The sequence below is a fragment of the Monopterus albus genome, unplaced genomic scaffold (genome assembly GCF_001952655.1).
Source record: "Monopterus albus unplaced genomic scaffold, M_albus_1.0 scaffold29.1, whole genome shotgun sequence".
NCBI classification, from domain to species: Eukaryota; Metazoa; Chordata; class Actinopteri; order Synbranchiformes; family Synbranchidae; genus Monopterus; species Monopterus albus.
This window is the reverse complement of record NW_018127909.1, coordinates 4,841,461-4,862,083: the sequence shown is the minus strand read 5'-3', so window position 1 is coordinate 4,862,083 and position 20,623 is coordinate 4,841,461. Positions and strand designations below refer to the sequence as shown.

The 20,623-nt window shown below is 39.3% G+C and overlaps 3 protein-coding genes across 6 annotated transcripts in view; 1 reads left to right on the top strand and 2 right to left on the bottom strand.

Moving 5' to 3' along the window:
- The window catches only part of LOC109957913 (far upstream element-binding protein 2), a 10,607-nt gene extending 5,822 nt beyond the window's left edge, over positions 1–4,785 (bottom strand). The window contains 7 exon segments of the mRNA XM_074527630.1: positions 1,184–1,241; positions 1,334–1,405; positions 1,516–1,574; positions 1,687–1,723; positions 1,810–1,863; positions 1,944–2,046; positions 4,511–4,785. Of these exon segments, the coding sequence (XP_074383731.1) occupies positions 1,184–1,241; positions 1,334–1,405; positions 1,516–1,574; positions 1,687–1,723; positions 1,810–1,863; positions 1,944–2,046; positions 4,511–4,600 (473 nt within the window). The 5' untranslated portion in view covers positions 4,601–4,785.
- An 823-nt stretch (positions 4,786–5,608) lies between these two features.
- Positions 5,609–15,475, bottom strand: slc25a23a (solute carrier family 25 member 23a). 4 transcript variants are annotated; one of them, XM_020596274.1, is made up of 12 exons: positions 15,129–15,474; positions 13,779–14,037; positions 11,802–11,925; positions 11,593–11,680; positions 11,057–11,168; positions 10,758–10,916; positions 10,462–10,614; positions 8,810–8,923; positions 8,481–8,648; positions 8,251–8,398; positions 6,117–7,009; positions 5,609–6,075 (listed from the first exon to the last, which is right to left on the bottom strand). In XM_020596274.1, exons 2-11 carry the CDS (start codon positions 13,971–13,973, stop codon positions 6,798–6,800), a joined length of 1,473 nt encoding a protein of 490 aa, XP_020451930.1. In that variant the 5' UTR covers positions 13,974–14,037; positions 15,129–15,474; the 3' UTR covers positions 5,609–6,075; positions 6,117–6,797. The 4 variants fall into 4 exon arrangements, with proteins under 4 accessions (XP_020451930.1, XP_020451929.1, XP_020451931.1 ...); XM_020596273.1 differs by having other exon boundaries at positions 13,779–14,033; XM_020596275.1 differs by having other exon boundaries at positions 13,779–13,995.
- Positions 15,267–19,803, top strand: LOC109957988 (regulator of G-protein signaling 5). The gene is made up of 7 exons (XM_020596277.1): positions 15,267–15,348; positions 16,475–16,534; positions 16,645–16,701; positions 17,060–17,116; positions 17,197–17,249; positions 19,082–19,245; positions 19,374–19,803. The coding sequence occupies exons 3-7, from the start codon at positions 16,658–16,660 to the stop codon at positions 19,539–19,541; spliced, it is 486 nt and encodes a 161-aa protein (XP_020451933.1). The 5' UTR covers positions 15,267–15,348; positions 16,475–16,534; positions 16,645–16,657; the 3' UTR covers positions 19,542–19,803.
- The last annotated feature ends 820 nt before the right edge of the window (positions 19,804–20,623 follow it).

Below are 20,623 nucleotides of genomic sequence, written 5' to 3'. Positions count from 1 at the left end.
GAACAGCTGTAATCATTTTTAAAACAAGGGTGGATCAAGGGAAAGTCCACTTACACCTTAAGTTGATAATTTTATTGCAATTTGTTTACTGTGAAACTCATGGATGCCTTTCTGCTTTCTTTTTTCGCACTACATAGTCACAATGAATAATGGCCTTTACAAGGAAATACACTTTGCCTTGTAGCTCTCTACTCATTAACTTAAATCCAACAAACAATCACTCTTAAAAGTTAAACACAATGCTAATATTTCATTTTAACTGAGTTGTATAGATCATGGTTAAGCCACTTTGTGCCCTTCAGGTGAGCCGCTAAGGGCAGAGACACACCAAGATGACGTGAAAGAACTAGCAGCGATGTAGGACAACTGTTGTTTTGCCCCATGTTGCTTTTGTCTGGGCCAGCTGGGTTGAAAAAGTGGCACTTGTACACACAACACAGAATACAGCCAATGGCCAACTAGCATGTACATTCTGTGCCTGTGTGAGAGAAATAACTCATCCATACCAGTAGGTAGCAGTATCTGTATTCAACATTCTGGAAGGGAAAGAAGAAGAGCTAGACAATGGAAATAAAGCTGTAAACAAAGCAACTGAACTTCAACAAAGCTGCTGTTTATACCCAATTTTAATCAAGAATATGCAAGCACCATTCTCTTCTCGTGCATTGATTCACTAAGCTCAACATCCAATCAGAGTGGTCTTTCTCATTGATGAGGCCTGACAGCAATTCAACTGGACCTAATTGGCCAAAAAGCCACCAACTAGTGCCAACGGTGTGGGACACACTGGAAAGACGGGCCCCAACAGATGCTCACCAATGGCCAACCAACAGCTCAGCATCTCGCGGCCATAACATTGTGCCTGTGCTTATGGAGCAGAACTAATTAAAGTAATAATTATAGCTGGGGTTTAATCTTAGCTAAGGACTGCTTCGTACACAGCCTGGAAGGAGGTACTGCCTTGGAGGCCAAACTTTCAAAGTAAAGTCTCATGCTACAAACTGTTGCCATTGCAAGCATAAACTAGATTAGACCAGCCACCAGACCAGCAAAGCTTCATCCCATAGTCATCCATGAACATAAAAAACAAACAAAAAAACACACACACAAAAAACAAACAACTTTGTGTATTTGACAAGATGAAAATTCCAGTTTGTTTCTATGAATATGAACACCAGCTTACTGTATGGCATCTGGTGACCCAGTCAGAGAAATACTTCTTTCTGGAAGACCAGCACTGTCTGTGTATGAGAATGTGTGTCAATCCAAGAGAAGATGCAAAATCCATAATACTTTGCAGATTTAATAAATACTGGGTTGGAACATAGCTCACCGTGTGCTATCTGGACCTTGCAGCCAGAATCCTGCTGTATTCTGTTAATTTGTTCACCTCCTCGGCCAATGACTTCAAAGACAACAGCAAAGACATTTAGATTCTAGTTTGAACATGTGTAACACAGAAGCATGGGCATCAGTCATGTCCATAGTTTAGGAAACGTATGCTCATGTACTCACTGAGACCGACCATGCCATCAGGTACCCTGTACTCTTCTGACATTGTGGAGGGCCTGACACTGCAGACAGGTAAAAGAATATATAATGTTTTAAAGGATCTCATCTCTGTCATAACCATAAACATCATATGTGTTCATGTAAAAGGAAAAAAAAAAACATAACTATATACACCTTTGTTGGGAGAGGGCAGCAAGCTGAGCTCCGATAGCTGTAACAGAAGGAGGAGTGGGTGAGTGGTTGGAAATGTCACTGTGCAAGTGTTTGAAACAAGGTCAACATGTTTATTCAACATACACAAAGCAGAATCTCTTTCGCTCTGAGATGCTACCTTCTTGGCATCGGGTTCATCTAGAAACAAAAGAAAAGGTGAATCTTACAACACAGACAAACAAATGCAGACAAAATGAGTGTTGGTGCTGATTTTAAACCTGCTTCTTCCAGAGATCGTTTTTGTGCTGTGAACGAATAGCTCTCAGCTCCACCGTTGTTGTTCACTGGGGGAACACCATCTCCGCCGATTTTGGCTGCAATCTGGAAAGATATACACTGAATGAAACCAGCAGTGTTTGTAATACTCCCTAAAAATGCAATGAAGGACTTCAATGTGAGTTTTGTCAAGAGTGAATATCACTATGAGCAAGCAGTAAGTGACCCTTTTAACCAAATGCAGTTGTATAATTGTGATTTCATATTAAGATCATGTAAGGTGGCAATCCCAACACAGGAAGATCAGTTTATGGAGTACTAACACAACACTAACTGATGATATCGTTACAACCTAGGCACCACACATTTATAACATTATACCTTTGTGAAACAGCCAGTGAGGATTCAACTAAAAATACTAGTGATAAGTTGTATTTTGGAATGTTTAAGATCCAGCTTAACCCATACTATGGCCTACAAATCAGGACAGCGACCCCAGTCATCATGATAGTAAATTATAATCTGATGGTCATAAAATTAACAGCGCCTTTGTAAAACTGTGATTACTCAGTGACAGAAAATGAATCTGTCATGACCTTGATAATCAGCTGATTGTTAGTTATTTATCAAGCAAAATGTCAAACATTCTCTAATTTCTGTGTTTTATTGGTACATTTCATGCCATTTTTTCTGTGTTATATCACTACTAATATCTTTAAGGTTGGGGCTGCTCCTTGAGGAAAAAAGCTAAAATTTGTCACCTGGGCCACATCAAAAGTTGTGCAAACCATTTAGTTTTACCACTTTATAGTTTAATCAATTAGCAAGAAACCAAAATCAGACAAGGCAAACATTAACTGCAGCCCTAACCTTGACATCTAACCACAAAGACCTGGGGAAACACTTACAAAAGTTCACTTCAACCATTGTACATATTACAGAAAAGAGCGATAAGAATTGTGCATAAGAAGGGGTATAGGGATCACACCAATGGAGCTTTCATACAGTCTAAATTGTTAAAATTCTTTGATTTAGTGGGATATAAGACCGCTGTGTTTATGTATAAAGCCAGGAACGACTTATTACCAAAAGTTATTTGATGAAAGGGAAAGGGGTTATAATTTAAGGGGTCAGTTGAATCTAAAAGTTCATGCTATACGTACGACCAAAAAAAGATTTTGTATTTCTATAAGTGGGGTCAAATTATGGAATAATTTAAGTGTGGACATGAAAAACAGTACTTTTTTGTATAAGATGATGTTATGGGGTAGGACTGGATAAGTCTGACTTCTTCCTACTCCATTCAAACATGTACTAGGTATAAGCAAACTGATTCTGAATCAGCATTGGTTGGATTTGTATCATTATGTGTGTGTTGATGCCGTTTGTTCTGCATGTTTGAAAGAATAAATCAAATCAAAGACCTGTAATGCAGCTCCACGCTGCTGCCACCGTCCGTAAAACAAGCAGCAAATGAATATTGAAAACTTAGCCACTAAATAACTTGTAAACAACATTTAGATCCTTTGTGGATCTAAATGTTACATTAGTTATCGATATAGTGTAATATTGACCTTAACGTTACTTCAAGACCATCACAAAGCCACGACAACGTTGCTCTTTCTGAAACCAAGTTTCACTCACGGGGGCTTCAAGACCATCACAAAGCCACGACAATGTTGCTCTTTCTGAAACCATTTGTAACTTCACGGTTAGCTTAACGTTTGTTACTTGCCTAGCCAACTTATCTCCAGTAGCTATTCTATTTAACTTAAATAAAGGATTGTTAGATATTAGTAAAACAGTTGGATAATGTTAGACATTAATGTGTTGAATCAAATGTGTTAGTAATGCAGTTTAGTAAGATTTAAAGTCTGCTCTAGTCCGTTTTGTTTCAAGGTTAGCAGACAGAATGTTGATTCTGAAAAGTGAACCATAGGTACTTATGACACCAATTCTTTTCCTGTATTAATCTTGTATTAGAATATTAAGTCTGAACAAACGAATGAATGCCTTAGCTACACACCATTGGACAACATACACACATTGAAATTCTTCGTTTTGTTATGACTAGGTAAAAACGCAGCTGCTCAAAGCAAGTGGAGCACTAGATAAGAGACGGACTCTTCGGATTGACTTCATCTGGAAATTTTTTTTTGGTAATCTTTCTGAGTAAGGGGTTAGCCTAAACCTTATAAATGTATTTAGGTTCTGTGTGGCGGGGGGACTCCACTTTCCAGCGGCCTGTGTGTGTCTGGAAATGGGAGCAACCCGGGTCGTGTTTGTAATTTTGCTTGTGGTTAAAATGAACCCGCACTAGACGAAGAAAGACGGACTGCTCAATTAAAGAACTAGCGTACTACAGGATCCTGTTTTTACACAAAACTGTTATCTACATTGCTGTTCAGCTCACACTACCCTCCAAACCTTTTCAACTGATCCTTCGACCTGGCGAGTGTGTTAGACTACAAACATGAATGGCACTGCTATAAGCTAGCCTGCTAGCTACTTATATAAAGCTAAGGCCACGGCTAATAAAGCTAGCTACCGTGTTACTCCCGCTAGTTACCTGTCTGGCTCGTTCTACAGCATCAGCAAAGGCGTCTTTTTTCATCCCAGCACCGACTCCATTTGTCGGTAGACCACCGTAATCAGACATGCTGCTCACAAGGGGCAGATAAAAACAGAGGAGACAGGCTGTATCGCTTTGGCCGGGTCGAGCTGCGCAGAAGCGGGAAGGCTAAAAGGGAGCGTACGAGGGAGACACCAATGTAAGCAAGCTCGCCAACCACGCCGGCAAACTTCCCTGCTTAAAATAACCAATCAATGCATCTTTGACCCGGATTTCTTCTTCCTCCTTTCTGGGGTTAATGTCCCACGTTACAAAATAAGAGCCAACATCCCGCCACCTTCTGGGCTGGAGTGTAGCGCCAGCCAGTGTTTATAGCATGTTATTCATTTCCACCTTAAATAAACCCATTTTTGGAAACTGTTTAACAGCTACATACAATGGAGTCTTATTTTTAACAATTAACGCTAAAAAACGCAGTTGCACTCCCATTAAAGTGCAGATAAAAACTATGATTGTAGTCATGGCATTTAATTGTTTTCTAATAATAACACATTACAGTTCGTGGCCATTTATGTATGTTCATTAAACTATGTTTTTTTTACTTAGGGTACCATATCAGATCCATTCCTCCCTCATTTATTCTGAAAAACTGATGACTATGTATTTGTATTTTAATGTTTTGGAGAGTCACTTCCTAATAATTTACTAGGACGTTTCCTCAAAATAAAATAATGTTGCCCTAATTATAAAGCAAATTTGGTAACAATATAATATTTGCTTATTATTTAACTTTACCTTTTCTTATTCTTCATATATGTCGAATTGCAAGCTTGCCTCTCACAGTTCACATTTGTGCACATCTTCAGCTCACCTGGTGCAAACCGAATTAGGACTTCCCAGCTTATGTTAGCAGTGAACTGAATTAATTGGAAGGGCACCAACTGAACTGTGACTCTATTTGCTCCACAGATATTCAAGAAAACCTCCACATTTGCTTGTATAATTATTATACTGCACAGCCAGTTACAGACCTTGATAAAATGGACAAAACTTACAGTATTAGTAGCAGTGTAACAGTAGCTACAGGACAAAGTGTACAGTACTAGTGCTGTGATTTTATTTAATTTTGACATTTGTAATTTCAAATGGAAACTTTAGTTCTCTATTAAAAAGCTCTGTGGTATTTATTTAACAAAAGCAACACAATGCATGCATTTATCTGCACATTCCATAATGAATACTGACACTTAACTCTAGTTTTGGCATTAAATCCCATTTCTCATAGTTTCATGACACAGTCAAAATCATGTCTTTTCCACAGTGCTAAATCTGCACACTGTGCATATACAGTTTATGAAAGTAGTCTATTTACAGTATATGGCACTGAACCTAGTAGTGTTCACATACAACAAAGCAGGCACAAAAGTGAATACCCATGAAACATGGTGGGCCGTTTGCATGAGAGGTTATCTTGAATCTTCTGTGCTCTTCTTGATACAGCTTTAGCAGTTTCTCACTTGTAAAATAAAAAATCTTTGGTGTGCTTTACTCAGGAGTAATACCTCCATGAAAGAGAATATTGACAACATCTCTTATTGAATACCTCCATGAAAGAGAATATTGACATCTCTTATTTTCACCATCTTCCAATTCATTGTCCATGAGGTCACACAAGATTAAACTTGGTAATTATCAGTACTGGCATTATTAAATGCTGCTTGACAATTACAGTATTTCTATAGTTTGGAATATCTAAGTCAAAGTCCTGAGTGCAACTTTACTGGTGTCCAGAACGTTGTGATCCATGGGGATTTGAACAAATCTTCTTATCAATCCTTTATCTTCTCTAAGGACCACCTAGGAGAAATAACTGTGATGTAGGAATGTAACATGGACTGCAAATGTGGTTACACCTTCTATCTGCTCATTCTCAGGCAAGTTGATGCAAGTTTCCATCTGTCCATGTGAAATGCAGTAGTAGCTGTTAGCTTTCACACAACTGCATGCATTTCAATGTAATATGGAATGCATGTCACTTGAAACTCTTCACAGTAACTGCAATTTCAGGTGAGTTTTTCACAATGGATTATACATAATGTTTATCTGTTAATCACTTTTCCTTCCATGGTTTATTTTTCATCCTGTCATCTTCAACATATAATGTCAAGACTAGCAATCAGAGGACTATGTATTCACCCACAATCCAGGCTCATTTCCTCATGCACTGCCATCAGATCTGCACATGCTTGTAGATAAAGCCAGACCCAAGTCATCTTTCCTTTTCCTACCCTTTCCCCTTCCCTCCTCTCCTACCCTCAATGTCCACTCCCAGGACTATCCTCGTGTATTCATAGACAACATATGAAATGCTGACAGCAGGGATGACTTTCAGCAGGTTGGGGGAAATTCCTCGATAAAGTCCGGCAACACCTTCCTGGGTCACGATGTTGTGAAGCAAGGCCAACATGGAGGGTTTAGGGGCTCCCTTCTCTGAAGCTGTGGAGAGAGAAAATGGATAGGCTTCATCAACACTTTCTGGTCTGATTACATTTGACACTGAAGTCATGTTTGCATGACTAAAATAAAATTTGAAGTAGAAAGCTCAGAAAAATACTAGTAAGTAGACCATGAAATGGTTTCCTACCTGCCTGATTTACATTAATGTATGGGTTAAACAAATTGGGATTGACATTTAGTTGCCCGATTTGTCTAATTTACATTAGTGTGATAATGAAGTTGTGAGCAGGAACTGTTTTAATAACTTGTTCAGTGATGCACCAATATTCAAGACATGTGAGCAACTTTTTGTTTGCAAGAAACAACAACTACCATCATTTGACAGAATCTCTCTTAAATCGCTTTTAAATTTAAAATCCACTTACTAGCTTTTTACACAGCTTTCAATTGCATCTCATGGGTTTATTCTTCAGATGGATTTGGCTGTTATCATCACTCGAGCTAAGCATGGACCTTTGGTCACATGATGACCACTGAGCAAACTCTACTCACTGAAGATGGCCGTGTTACCAAGTGGACCTTGAGTTGATATTTTTCTTTTGTCAAGAATGCTCAACCTTCCTCATTTTCACTAGGGCCATGTGTACATATTGTTTGTCAGCTGGGTCTGATTTACTGACAACATCAGTAAAATGGATTGCTCATCAAAGGCAACTCAAGACTCACAGTGAAACTGACACAAACCAGTGGCTCACAATAAGGTATGATATTAATAGATTAACTAATAGTATACTTTTAAAAAAAGTCAGCAGTATGTTACAGCATACACAATTTTTAGTTAACTGGCTTAATCATCAGTATAGCTCTTTATTCATGGCTTTTGCAGTTTTGCCATTTGCAAAATGAACATTTCTTTGTACACTCAGATAAGTGTCAAATTAAAGGCAAAACCTGAATAAATGAGTAAAAGAGTGCACACAAGGTGTCAGTGATTGTGAAAATGATGTGACTCATTTGCTGTCACGAGAGCTCAGGCAAACTGATCACCTATGGTAAATTCTGAAGCACCATGGTACATGGCATATCCACCACCATCATCAAAACAATAAATGAGGCAATGTTTTTAAGAAGAATGGTGGCCATCCCTCAAGTAAAGTTTAGAGACTTGGAGGAGCACTGGAGCTGGTTTTGATCCTTGTGGTGGCTCAAGACCTTACTAAGACAGTTTATGTTGGATTTCCATTCATTTGTCCCCAGTCTGTATCTACAGTTATCCTGACCTTGTGCCTGCATTCGAGTGCGGATCAGTGCCAACGGGTAACTTGCCAGCTGTCCACAAGTGCTGGAGACAGCACCGCAGCCGACCAGCACCATGACCCCTGGGTCGACTGAGCCAATGTTCCTGTTCAGCCAGGCAAACTTCAGAGTCTGGGAAAGAAAGAGCATGAGAAAGATAATAAACACTAAGAAGATATGCATTTTGAGAGCTGTGTGCTTTCACGTTTCTGACCTCATAGACAGCCAGGTCAATGCCAGCATAAGGTACAATACCCAGCAAGTTTGGTACATAACCCTTGTAGAACACTGCGACACCTTCCTTCTGTAGGATTTGTTTGGCACAGTCTGCTATTCCTGAGTATTGGCCTGTTTTTCTTAGTGTGAGACGGGTCTTCAGCACCTGAAGGGAAAACAAAAAAGGAGCGATGGAAGATGAAAAGGAAACAACAAGGAGGAAGAATAGAGAAAATAAATCAGTTATTTCACTGGTCATGCAAACCAGGAAATGTGTTTTCTTGAGGCCATATGAATGTCTTTATATGTGTATTACCCTGATATTACCTCCATTGGATAGATAGCTGTCTGAGCTGTAGCTCCAGCCATAGAGCCGGCCACAAACCTCTCATGAACCTTTAGATTTTTTGTGTCATTACCACCACGCATCACATTCTTGATCTATGCAGCGTCGACAAGCAACAGAAAAAATAAAGTAAACAATTATTCAATCATAGACAAATGCAAAATGATAATACAGGATTGATGGAAAATAATCCTCAACATTACTCAACATTTTGAGAAACATGCTTATTTGCTTTCTTGTTGAAAGTTAGATGTGAAGATTCCTACCACTTTCATCTCTGTTAAATATGAGAATAGAACCAGCAGCTGGTTAGCTTAACTTAGCACTGTTAGAAATTAATAAATTAGTCAGATAATTATTAGACTTTAATGGGCGTTAGTAATGCAGTTTAGTAAGATTCAAAGTCTGCTCCTGTGTGCTCTGCTTCAAGGTTAGCAGTAAGCCATGACACCAATTGTTTTCTTGTATTAATCTTGTGTAAGAATTATGTCTGAATGAATGTTTAGTTACACATCACGCATACAACATACACACACATTGAGCTACCTCATTTTGTTATGACTAGGTAATACGCGGCTGCTCCAAGAATGTGGAGCTCTAGATAAGAGATGGAGTCTGTGGGACAGTGTTCTGTAATCCTTTTTATACATATATTTATATATATATTTCTGTAAATAAACCAGCACTAAAATCAAGAAGGACGGACTCCTTTTTTACTCAGATCTGTCCAGTAAAAGAACTGGGGTATAACAGCACAAAGACTTGAAATGGAGGGAAACAACAAAACTCTAAAATACACTAATAAACACATTATAATTTATTTGTTTAATCTATACAAAAACCTAAGCAAAAAAATGTTTTACTGGGAAGCTGGAGCTGGAAATGATGTCACACCCAAGTTAACTACGTTCCAGTTGCAGTTAACCATCAGTTTGAGCCAGGTTAGCTATTGTTATCCACTGTTAGCAATACCAGTTTATAACAATGCATTCTGTGATATTTTGTACATACAAACAGTTTAGCAACTTGTTCACAGATAGAAGTTTGACAGTACTGTGTGTATGACTGTTTTATTGAGACACAAATAAATCAAAAGTGCTAATAAAAAGTATATTATGACAGCTTTTTACTGCTGATGCTCAGAGAAGCCATCTTGGATTTTGAGATCGGGGTTGGTGAATTTCTTCTGACTTTCCGAGTTGGAAATCTGACTTCAGGGGGTGTTATAGTTGAAATTTTCACTGGGAATTTCCCAGTTCAAATGGAACACTCCAACAGTCCAGTATTTGTTTTCAAGACCTGTTAATGGCCTTTATGCTAAGATAAGCTAAGTAGCTGCTGCCAAGTAGTTTCATATTTAGCGTTCAAACTATCTAAATTTTGGCAAGAAAACAAGTGTATTTGCCCAAACTGTTGAACTATTCCATTAAACATATGCCTGGGTAAATCAGAAAAATGATGCAACATATAAAGGGCAATTTCATGTTGGTTGGAAACAAAATGAAAAATCATTTAAAATTCCATCAAAGTTGGTAAGAGGTAGGAGAAAGAAAAAATAATAAGGGAGATCAAAGATGAACGGGTGTTCAGAGGTGTAGAAAAAAGATAGGGGAAGGTCTGAGCTCTGCTTCACCTGTTCATAAGCTGAGAACTTGATAGCAGTCTCTGGGGCAATTTTAAGAACATTGATTCCATTGCCCCTCCACAACGACCGCACTCCTCCCTCTTTCACCATATACTGAAAACTGCTCAGCACATTCCCTTTAAAGTCAGTGGAACCATGAACCTGACAGAGGAAACGAAAAAGTTATTACTTTGTGTAAATCAGTGATGGCTGACTGACACAGAACCATTTCACATATAAGCACTAACACATGAATGATCATTTAATTTAGGCCAATCATAAGATCATAACTGATGCTTGCTGACCTGTCGGAAGACTTTGAGACGGTCCAAGGGGGCAGTTCCAGTCCGAGATACAGATCCAGCCATAGCTCCAGCCATCAGCTGCCGCCACACAAAGCCAGACTTCTTCTCTTCTTCTGAAAATTCATCTGGGACTGTCAAAAGCTCGCCGATATCCACCATCTACTGGAGCCGTGGTAGTAAGAATGCAGATCAGAAAATTATTATAATAAAGAGGAGAGAAGAAGACAGACAGAGTTGAGTATACAAAAGTATACACAATGCTCTTCAAGGTTTGTTAGTTTAAGTGTGTGCGACCTCACCACTGAATGTTTCCAGTAAAGTGCCACTTCCTCCATGTTAGTGAGAGGATTAAACAGGAAATAGTCTCGCCACTCATTCCAGTCAATGGTCATGGTACCATCTTTGTCCATACTAGATTAACACATAAACAAATGTTGAAATTATATAATGTTGAAAATTGTTAACATAAAGCAGAGTCATTATAGTTGATATAAAGCTGGAGAAGGTAGGAACAATAATTTGCTTAAGTTTAAAAGATAGCAAAGAGGAGTCCTTTAGTCTCTCTTAGCAGTATCAAACCCTGTGTGCCTACACCAGCCAGATGAAGACTCCACGTCTTTTTCATTCAGTTAAAAAAAAAGATATCATATCAAGATACAAAGCTTAGACATGTGACGCTTAAGCAGCCTTTTAAACTCATTGAATATCAAACTATTTGACTGACAGAGCTGTAAAACTTGTAAGCACTTACTCAACATGTTTAGAGACCAGTTGTAGTACGAAGTGAAATTTGCTGTTGTGTTTGATATGAGATATTGACACACTGATAACAGACCTTAGCAAAATCTTGGTGGCATCCTCCAGGCTGATGTTCACACCGAGGCTGTGTAGACAGTGCTGGATCTCCACTGCATCTATCTGCCCTGCAAATACCCACCAGTCACACACAAAGAGCAAGACAGAAACAATATGGAGATCTTTTTGTAATTATCTTAACACGAGCCATTAATTATTATCTCAATGTGGTTAGAGACTTGTAAAGACCATCATTGTTCCTGTCCAGGCTGCTAAACATGAGCTTGAGCTGTTTTTCATGGTTGCGAAGATACTGTGTGAACTCTTCAAAGTCCAGTACTCCATCCTGGTTGGTGTCCCCAGTCTCCACGATCTGAAAGCAGAGACAGCTAGATCACTGAAAAATAAATGTCTGGGCATTCAGCAGATATTTGGTCAGGGACCAAAAATGTACAGTTAGTTAGAAAGTAAATTGTAAACAACAACAACAAATGCCTCATGAATAACAGCCCAAAATCCACATTTTTTGTATATAAAAAATATATTAACATAATATATTTTGGCCAAACCTCACCAGAAAGATCAGACATCATATCATGCTTTTCATGTATTGCAAAAGCAGTCTATCATTAATTACGTGCAACGTCATAAGTTTGCCGAGTCTATTACAAATACAGCAGAGGTGACCCAGACTGTTGCGAAATACCACAAGATAGAAACTGCACACTAAGTTTGCAGTCTTTAAATAAACCTCTATCTTGCCATCTGTTGGTCAAATAATGCTACAGCTTGTTGTGTACTTGAGGAATGGCCTACATAAAGAAGTTTAAAACAAGAGGTTTGTGTTAATGTAATTCATTTGTCTTGATTAGTAAAGATATAGCAGCCTGTTTTATGCAGTAATTAAAGACTGTGCATGTGGCAGTTGTTTATTATAATTTATTTTGATGGTTTTGTTAACTGAATACAGTGTAAACATGTTATAGTATTTTAAATGTACACTGAGGATAGATATACTATATAATCTGCATTTTAAACAAAAGGCTTGGATAACCAAATCAAACATCAGTATGAATGATCAGAATCTCATTTATTATCCTTAAATAGACTAATTTTCATCTATCATCAATTATGGAAATATTGTCAAAATGTTTAAAATCAAAAGCCTATGTGTGAAGGAAAAGGGAGACATGCAAATTGTTCCAGTGTGAATTACACTTTGGACAAAGATCTATCCTTAAAAAGAATGAGGAACCAAAAGAAAGGTTACCGTTCTCATCTTACAAGGTCCTGCTTCTTGTACCAAAATAGACTGTATGCTGCCCTTCACATGTGTACACACACACACACAGCCTCACACTGCTAGCCCCACCAGCTTTTACCCTAGCCTAAAACTCATAACATTTAAGAATGTACACTGTGGGGACTTGTAATTTGGAGACAGGTATCCACAGTGTCACTGTTTATGTTCCCACAACATGAATAATACATTTTGCACCAACAAAGAACAGAGAGAAGCAGCAGCAGGGGAGAATGTGACAACGTCATAGTGACCCACACACATTTTGTGAAAACAAACAGACACAGACAGGCTGAGAGGAGAGAGGCAGACCACGGTCTGAGAGGAGAGAGAGGCAGATTGTGTGTAGTCACAACAGAGTTATTTTGTTGATGTTACTGCCAGATTAAAGAAATTCAAGAGGTTTGCATAAGAAAAAATGTTAAAGATCTCATAGGCCTTCACTGGATGTTGAGTGTGGAGAGGAGAGGAGAGACCACTGGGTCATGTGATTTATTAATAGAGAAGGAAAACCCTTTAAACACCCCGTCTCTCCCTTTTTCTCACAGACACACACTGACACAACCATGACACAGCTGACATGTATATAACCATTATTTAACAATGGTTGTGTCACAACATATGACAAACATGTCAGCTCCACCTCCATGGCTTGTCAAATATGCCACTATCTCTATGTGTGTGTTGGTTAACAGCTTCAGTCGGTAACAGATAAGGGATAATTTATTGACTGATTGATTGATTGATTGACTGATGGTAACAGAGTGTCAGAGCCCTATGTCTACTGACCAAGATAACTTAATCTGACTGCAGAACACTGACACAACTGTACGTCTTCAGTGTGACGTAGCGCTCACATCACACATGCACATGCCAGTGCATGGTATCCCAGAGAACAAACAGATCTGTGTGATCCTGTATCTCACCCTCTCAAAGGAACCTGCTGAAAGTCCTTGACCTGCCAGCCCTGTCCGCAGTTCAAGGATGTCAATGCGTCCATCTTTGTTGAGGTCCAGCTGATCAAACAGCTCAGCCCAGCACTTCTCCCTCTCCTGGTCTGGACCAGGACTGTCCCTGTCCTGGCAGTGTGCCCATGGGACCCATGTTCCTTGAGAGCCCATAACTGTTCTGAGTCAGAGCCTGCTGATGGGATACCAGGACACTGGTTCAATCACCACCACCTGACTCAGAAAAAAGACAGCATTGAAGGAAATCAAATGGTGATGTACATTTATTTAGACCACTGGTTCCCAATTAGGAGGTGGGAGACCCCACAGTGGGCCATGAGGTGATTCTGGCAAGTCATTTAAAAAGTACTTCATCAATTTAGCATTGCAAAATCAGTCTATACATTTCTTCCTTGTCAAAACTTCATGCCTACATCACCCACAATACAATTTGCTCGCCAACAGTTTGTTCTGAGATTCAGGTGTAATGTATACTTGAGGAGTTTGCTCACATCTTTCAGACTTCACACCCCCAAACAAAAGATTTTATACAACCTTGTGACATACAGGATGCTGTAGTAGGCTACTCCCCAGGACCTGTTAGGCTGCTCCCCAGGACCTGTGCACAGGTCCTGGGGAGTAGAGAACCCAGGCTCTGGTGTTAATGGGCTTCTCCTTAACCTAAATTTCAGCTCTGCAAAGTTATTTAATTTTTATCTTTCAGGTGTTTTTCTCATTTTCCCCCTCATTCATTGGATAATTTAACTACTTCAGGACTCTAACAATTCCCCATAAAATTAACTTAATACAAAGTGAAAACAACAACAATAATAATTTTCTGTTTGAACTGACCACCAGTGATAAGGAGTCACAAGTAGACATAACTGTTTTAAGGGGTCATAAGCCAAGATGCTTATGGAACAACACAGTTTACATTATGTTTAGCAGTTTTACACTGAATATACCTCATTACATGGTGTTATTGTTATTCTGTCGCCACATATTGCAGTCAGGGGTGAGGTTGCTTCAGAGAGTCAGTTTACATTATCTAGACTAGGCCTACATTCTGGTTAGTGTTATAAGATAAGGTCCGTTTTGATCATTTTAAAACTCCGAGGCCACACCTTGTGAGGAGTGGACCAGATGTTTGGTTGTTACACAAACAAGCCTACATTGGCAGCTCCATACACCATAAACTCAGGTTGATCCATATGGTCAGGAGCAGTTTGGTATTAAAGCGTACACTTGCCGACATTGATGCTGTGGAACCTGTTTTGGTCTAATAATAAAACCTACGAGACCGTTTTGGGACTCGCGCTCGGTGTTTACCTCCAGACCGACCCGCCGCGCATGGTGAGACGCAGAGAGGAGCAGGACTACGCTGGGTCCGGGGCTCAACTGGATCCGAGCCCGCGCTGAAACCGGACTTGACACCGAACAAGCAGCTCCCTGTGGATTCAGCAGGTCCAGAAGGTCCCTGTGCTTCCCACTACTGACCGCCGCGTCCTGCAGAGCGACTCTTGTTGAGGAAGCAGGAAGCGAGAGAAAGGTCGATACTTACAGTTAGTGTATTAATGGTTTTCGGCGAACAGGCCTACAGATGGTGGTATCGACCTGTTAAGGATCCAGTTTGCTCCTGACGTGACAGACTGACGATCCTCAATCAGGGCCATTTCTGAAATACAAGGTCAAACTAAAAGTGCATGGCCCCCAACGTGCACCCACCCCCCTCAAAAAAAAAAAAAAAAAAAAAAAAAAAAATTCAGACCCCATGCAAAATAGAATGCTTAAAAATGATTAACTTTTAAAACATAATGCATTGCTACATTGAACACAATAATAACATGAGGTAGTGACAATTAGCTCCGCATTGACCAGCTATGATATTAAAATGCTTCTGTGTTAGTATCAATACAAACACTACAAGTACACAAACAAGTACTTCTGCTTTCAGTAAGTAAAGGCAGGACTTCTTGTAACATACTAGTTCAGTATCCTTCCAAAGAACCTTTCAGACATGTTTTAAGATGTATTTAAAAAAAAATACTAATTTGATTTTAATATTGTTTGAATTTTTTTTTTTTTGATAAAGCTGTTACACATTTATTTCTTCTTCCTCTTGTCTTATTACTGAAAAAAGCCTAAATGACTATGCAAATAGCGATCATTTTAAAAGACTAGACTGGACAGGATGTATCTCTGTGAAAAGTCCACACTATAAAATAACAGCGCAAACAAAGAGTTGAGCAATATTTTACATTATGCCTTAAAGTTGATATAACATCATTTTACATAACAGCCACAGGACACTAACAAGTGGAAAATATACTGGTCTTACTGTTAATGCAGAAGTACTGTATTTAATGATCTTGTCAGGTGTTACTGTTCTATTTTGGCTTATCTTGTCCATCTTGATCGAACACGCTCTCCTCCAGCCGTTTACCAGTGAGGGATTATACCAGCCCACCTGTTGCTCTCTCATCACTTCATTCTCTTGAAATAACCACAATCATGGCCAGTCTAGGCTTTGTTTATGAGACTTTTAATGATCCTTGACCACACGCACACACAGACTGGAGGTCCCCTTGCCTTGATTTTGACTTCCATTATATCTCCCTGTTGACTGTCAGCACATACATCATCTCTCTCATTTGTCTGTTTTCACCTCTATTCAGATCCCATTTCCACACCTGCTGGTCTCAGGGGAGCAGACTGACAGATCAGTTACCATACAGGTAGACTATATAAGAGCAGCACACTGTAGTCTGGGAGGCTGACTTATTAACCTCAGAGTAAATCCAAATACTGCTTGGTCTGTTCATTTTCCCTTTGTTGGTGTTCTCAGACTACAAACCTCAATGTGTAAGGGGCTCTCCTCCCTGCCCTCGTCATGCCTGGAGAAGTAAGTGTGGAACTCAGTTATCATGCTTTATGAGTTTGTATTATGATGCGTTGGGCATCATACGTGATTTCATGTTGGGGGGCAGCTGTGGCTCAGGAGGTAGAGCGGGTCGTTTCCTAACCGGAGGATTAGCGGTTCAATTCCCGGCTTGTTCAATCAACATGTCGAGGTGTCCTTGAGCAAGACACTAAACCCCCAGTTGCTCCTGGTGATGTCACCGGTGTGTGAGTGCTTGGGAGTGCGAATGGGTGAATGGCCGAATAATGTGTGAAAGTGCTTTGAGTGTGCTGTAAAAGCATAGAAAGGCGCTATACAAGTATAAGACCATTTACCAAGACCATATGTCTGTGTTTTTCAGGGCAAAGGAGATCAGGGTGAAGTTAAGCCATTTTGCGGAGACGCACCACAAGCAGAAGTAAACCAACCTGTATTTCAAACCAGTAAATCCACTCATGGAGAAGCTGAATTTTTTATGGCTTCTGTCTCTCTTCTCAGGATTCAGGATGGAAAAATGCTTCAGGATCTGGAAACTCTGCTAAACAACAAAAGTAAGGCATAGTTTTCCCTTAATTTATTGTTTCATAACTTCCCAAATAAGTTAATTGCTTAAACAAGACATGCAACATGTCTGTTTGACATGTCACAGAAGGAAAACATGGAAATAATAAAATGAATGGTGGCCACCTCAGTGTAAGGGTCCTGCTTGTGTGAACGCGGACTCACTGCCACACTGTAATGGCTTACTAGGACATACTGGATACAACAAAACAGAACCACTGATGAAGTTAAGGTTATTGCACCTGTTGCTTTTCTGGTCAAAAATAATCTTCCATAGATCTTGCACTACTCTCTGTTCATACACAGGAACATCATGTCAGCCACCACAGTGTTAATTTGCACATACTCACATAACACTGCTCTGTTATTCATTTGCACACTGTACTGTACATATATCTTTGCAGTATTTACATCCATTGAACTGTTAACTCATGTAACTTATCTTGTTATTCTGCATTATTTCATTCCATTTCATCCCACTGCACTAGTTCTTATAAGTTTAATATACTTTATTCATTACTTGTAATTTAAATCCATAAAGACTGTTGTATATTACCTTATATATCTCACTGTAAATATCAATTGCACATATCTATTGGTAAATTAGTACTGACTGTAGATATTGTGCACTTGCACTGCTGTTATTGCACTTCTGGTTAGATGCTAAACTGTATTTCATTGCCTTGTACTTGTAAATGTGTAAAGACAATAAAGCCGACTCTAATCTAATCTAATAAGGTGCGATGATAAAGCTGAAACAGTGACTGAATATTAATGTGGACAACATGACCAAAATGGTTTCGCTGTAGAAAATAAATTAAAAAGTCTGTGTAATGTTTAAAAGAAAATAACATTCTTCTTCTTACAAAGAGAAAAGATTAAATAGTATACAGTAAAACATGCATGTGCTCACTTCACTCTTGCAGGTTTTGCTGCCATAGCCTCATCTGGTGTGATCAGTAGCGTATGGTGGCTAATGCCAGTAGAGTTCTGCTGGGTGTTGCAGTGTTTGTGTCATCCCTGAGTCAGCTCTTTCAGTTTGGTCCCTTTGTACTTGTGCTCAGTGTTGGGCAATAGTAATTTAAACTAGTTGAATTACACTTTGCAGTAGCTTGCTGGCAGCTGACCTACATTCAAGTAGCTAAACTATACCTTTGCCATTTTTGTGTAGTTACCCACTGAAACTACAGTGTTGGGCCATAAAATGAAAGGAATGTTGTTGTTTTTTTGTTTCCACCAAAAATGACATTCCCTGCAGTTTTGTACTTGTGAAAAGCCCAGACGGGATTGATTAGTTTAGGACTCCGCCATATTTCAGGAAGCTGGTCTGTCACCTCACCTGTGAAAACTATTTGAGTATAGCTTTTAATGTTTTGATTCTTAATTTGTAAAACAAAACTTCAATATATTGTGTCAATGAGCCATAAGTATTGATTACTGCTAATGTTCAGGGAACTTGCTGTATGGTGTTTTAAAAGTTATCTGGCAGGAAGGCAGGTGTCTGACTGACGGACATCGTCCTGTATATACTGTTATACCAAAGCACTTTCCTATGAATGGTGAGGTATTTTATTTTTGAGTTATGTATGACCTGTGAACTAGAAGGCACTTTTTGCAATAAACTCAACTGAGTGACATTTTTGCTTGCATGTGACTTTTCTGTATTATAATTTCATATCACATGTACAGTCAATTTGAGCTTTAAAAAACTACATTTTAGCATCTAGCATTATAAATGTTACAGAACATTTACATTTTGCTGCTACATTTACATGTAGGCACACTTAAAGATAAGACAGATATCTTCATCTCTATCTCCCAGGTGGTCTGCAGGCATTTCATGTGTTCCTGCGTTCAGAGTTCAGTGAGGAGAACCTTGAGTTCTGGCTGGCTTGCGAGGACTACAGGGTTTCACCTTTAAACCTGCAGAAGACCAAGGCCGGCAGCATCTACAGCCAGTTTATTAACCCTGACGCCCCACAGGAGGTTGGTGGAGAGTGATGAGAGAAACACAGAGACCTGAGACTGAAGGACGTGTGTGTTAACAAATGAAAGCATGAAGAGTGGATACATTTTCAAGAGCTGCTGTTGATCCTCTGCCTGATCCTTTTTAGGTAAACTTGGACGCCGAGACTCGCGAGGCTCTGCTGACTGTAATGGACTCGCCATGCGCTGACACATTCAACAAGGCCCAGCAAAGGATCTATGCTCTGATGGCCAAAGACTCCTTTCCTCGGTTCCTACGCTCCCATCACTGCATGGAAGCCATTAAGGCTTTCTAATCAAAGATTGTTTGTTACCACACACCTGCTTTAGAAATAAGTGCTGATGAATTTATAGTGGATTGCATTTTAACAACTAGCATATTCTGATTGTGTTCCATGTGGTAGTGTTGTCATTGTGTACCATATATAGGCTGCATGCTGTTAGTGCTATGACACCCGAGTTGTAGGCATAGTTAAATAGACTCACACAGAACTGCACAGTACCTCTGGACAGCGTACTCTACAAGTGAATTAAAATAAACCACTCATAAAATAAAAGGCTGCATGTGACTCTGCCCTGGTTATGTTTAAGTCTTTGAATTCAATCACATATTAAAGGGGAAATGCCGCCAATTTTACACATCTACAACCTTAACATCTGATATATAAGCTCAAACAATGTCACTTGAGTCAGCATCAGTTGGGTCTATGTCTGCAAAAGAAAAAAATCTGATAGTTCAAAAGATGTGAGCTTACCAGACCTCTACTAACTCCTCATCTGCACTTGGTGCTACATTACCCACTAGAAACATAACATAAATCTCTGTTGGTGGTCAAGGTGCTTCGGGGGTAATGCCAGTACCCAGCTTTGACAAGGACAATGACTGTGTGAGATAAAACACAAGATGTTTCTGGTTCTGCTGCATTTTTAACTGTTCACTGTGAGTCTTACAAGGTGACAGGACTGCACTGCAAAAACCTGTGGAGTACTCTTACAACACTACAATTGGTTTGACTACTGCAGGTGGCTAGTATGAGGTTACCTGCAGGAGCAGGCATCTCCAAGGAGCCAGTTCAGATAAACCAGCAGTTTCAGCACATGGGAGACTTATCAACTTATCAACACTGTCAAAGAATAACATTACTTATCTGAACTTTCATTTAGCAGATGTCTGTTATCCTAAAAAAAAAAATCCTTCTGATGCCTTTGATGAACTTTGCTCAAAACAGAAAATGTCTCTTGCTCAAACATCACTGAAAAATGTCTTTGAGGACTTCTTAAAATAACATTTAATGCAAATACTCCATTAAAGAAATACAGCATTTACAAAAACTTTGACATTTAATATGGCAAATTTTAATCAGACTTTCACTAAAGT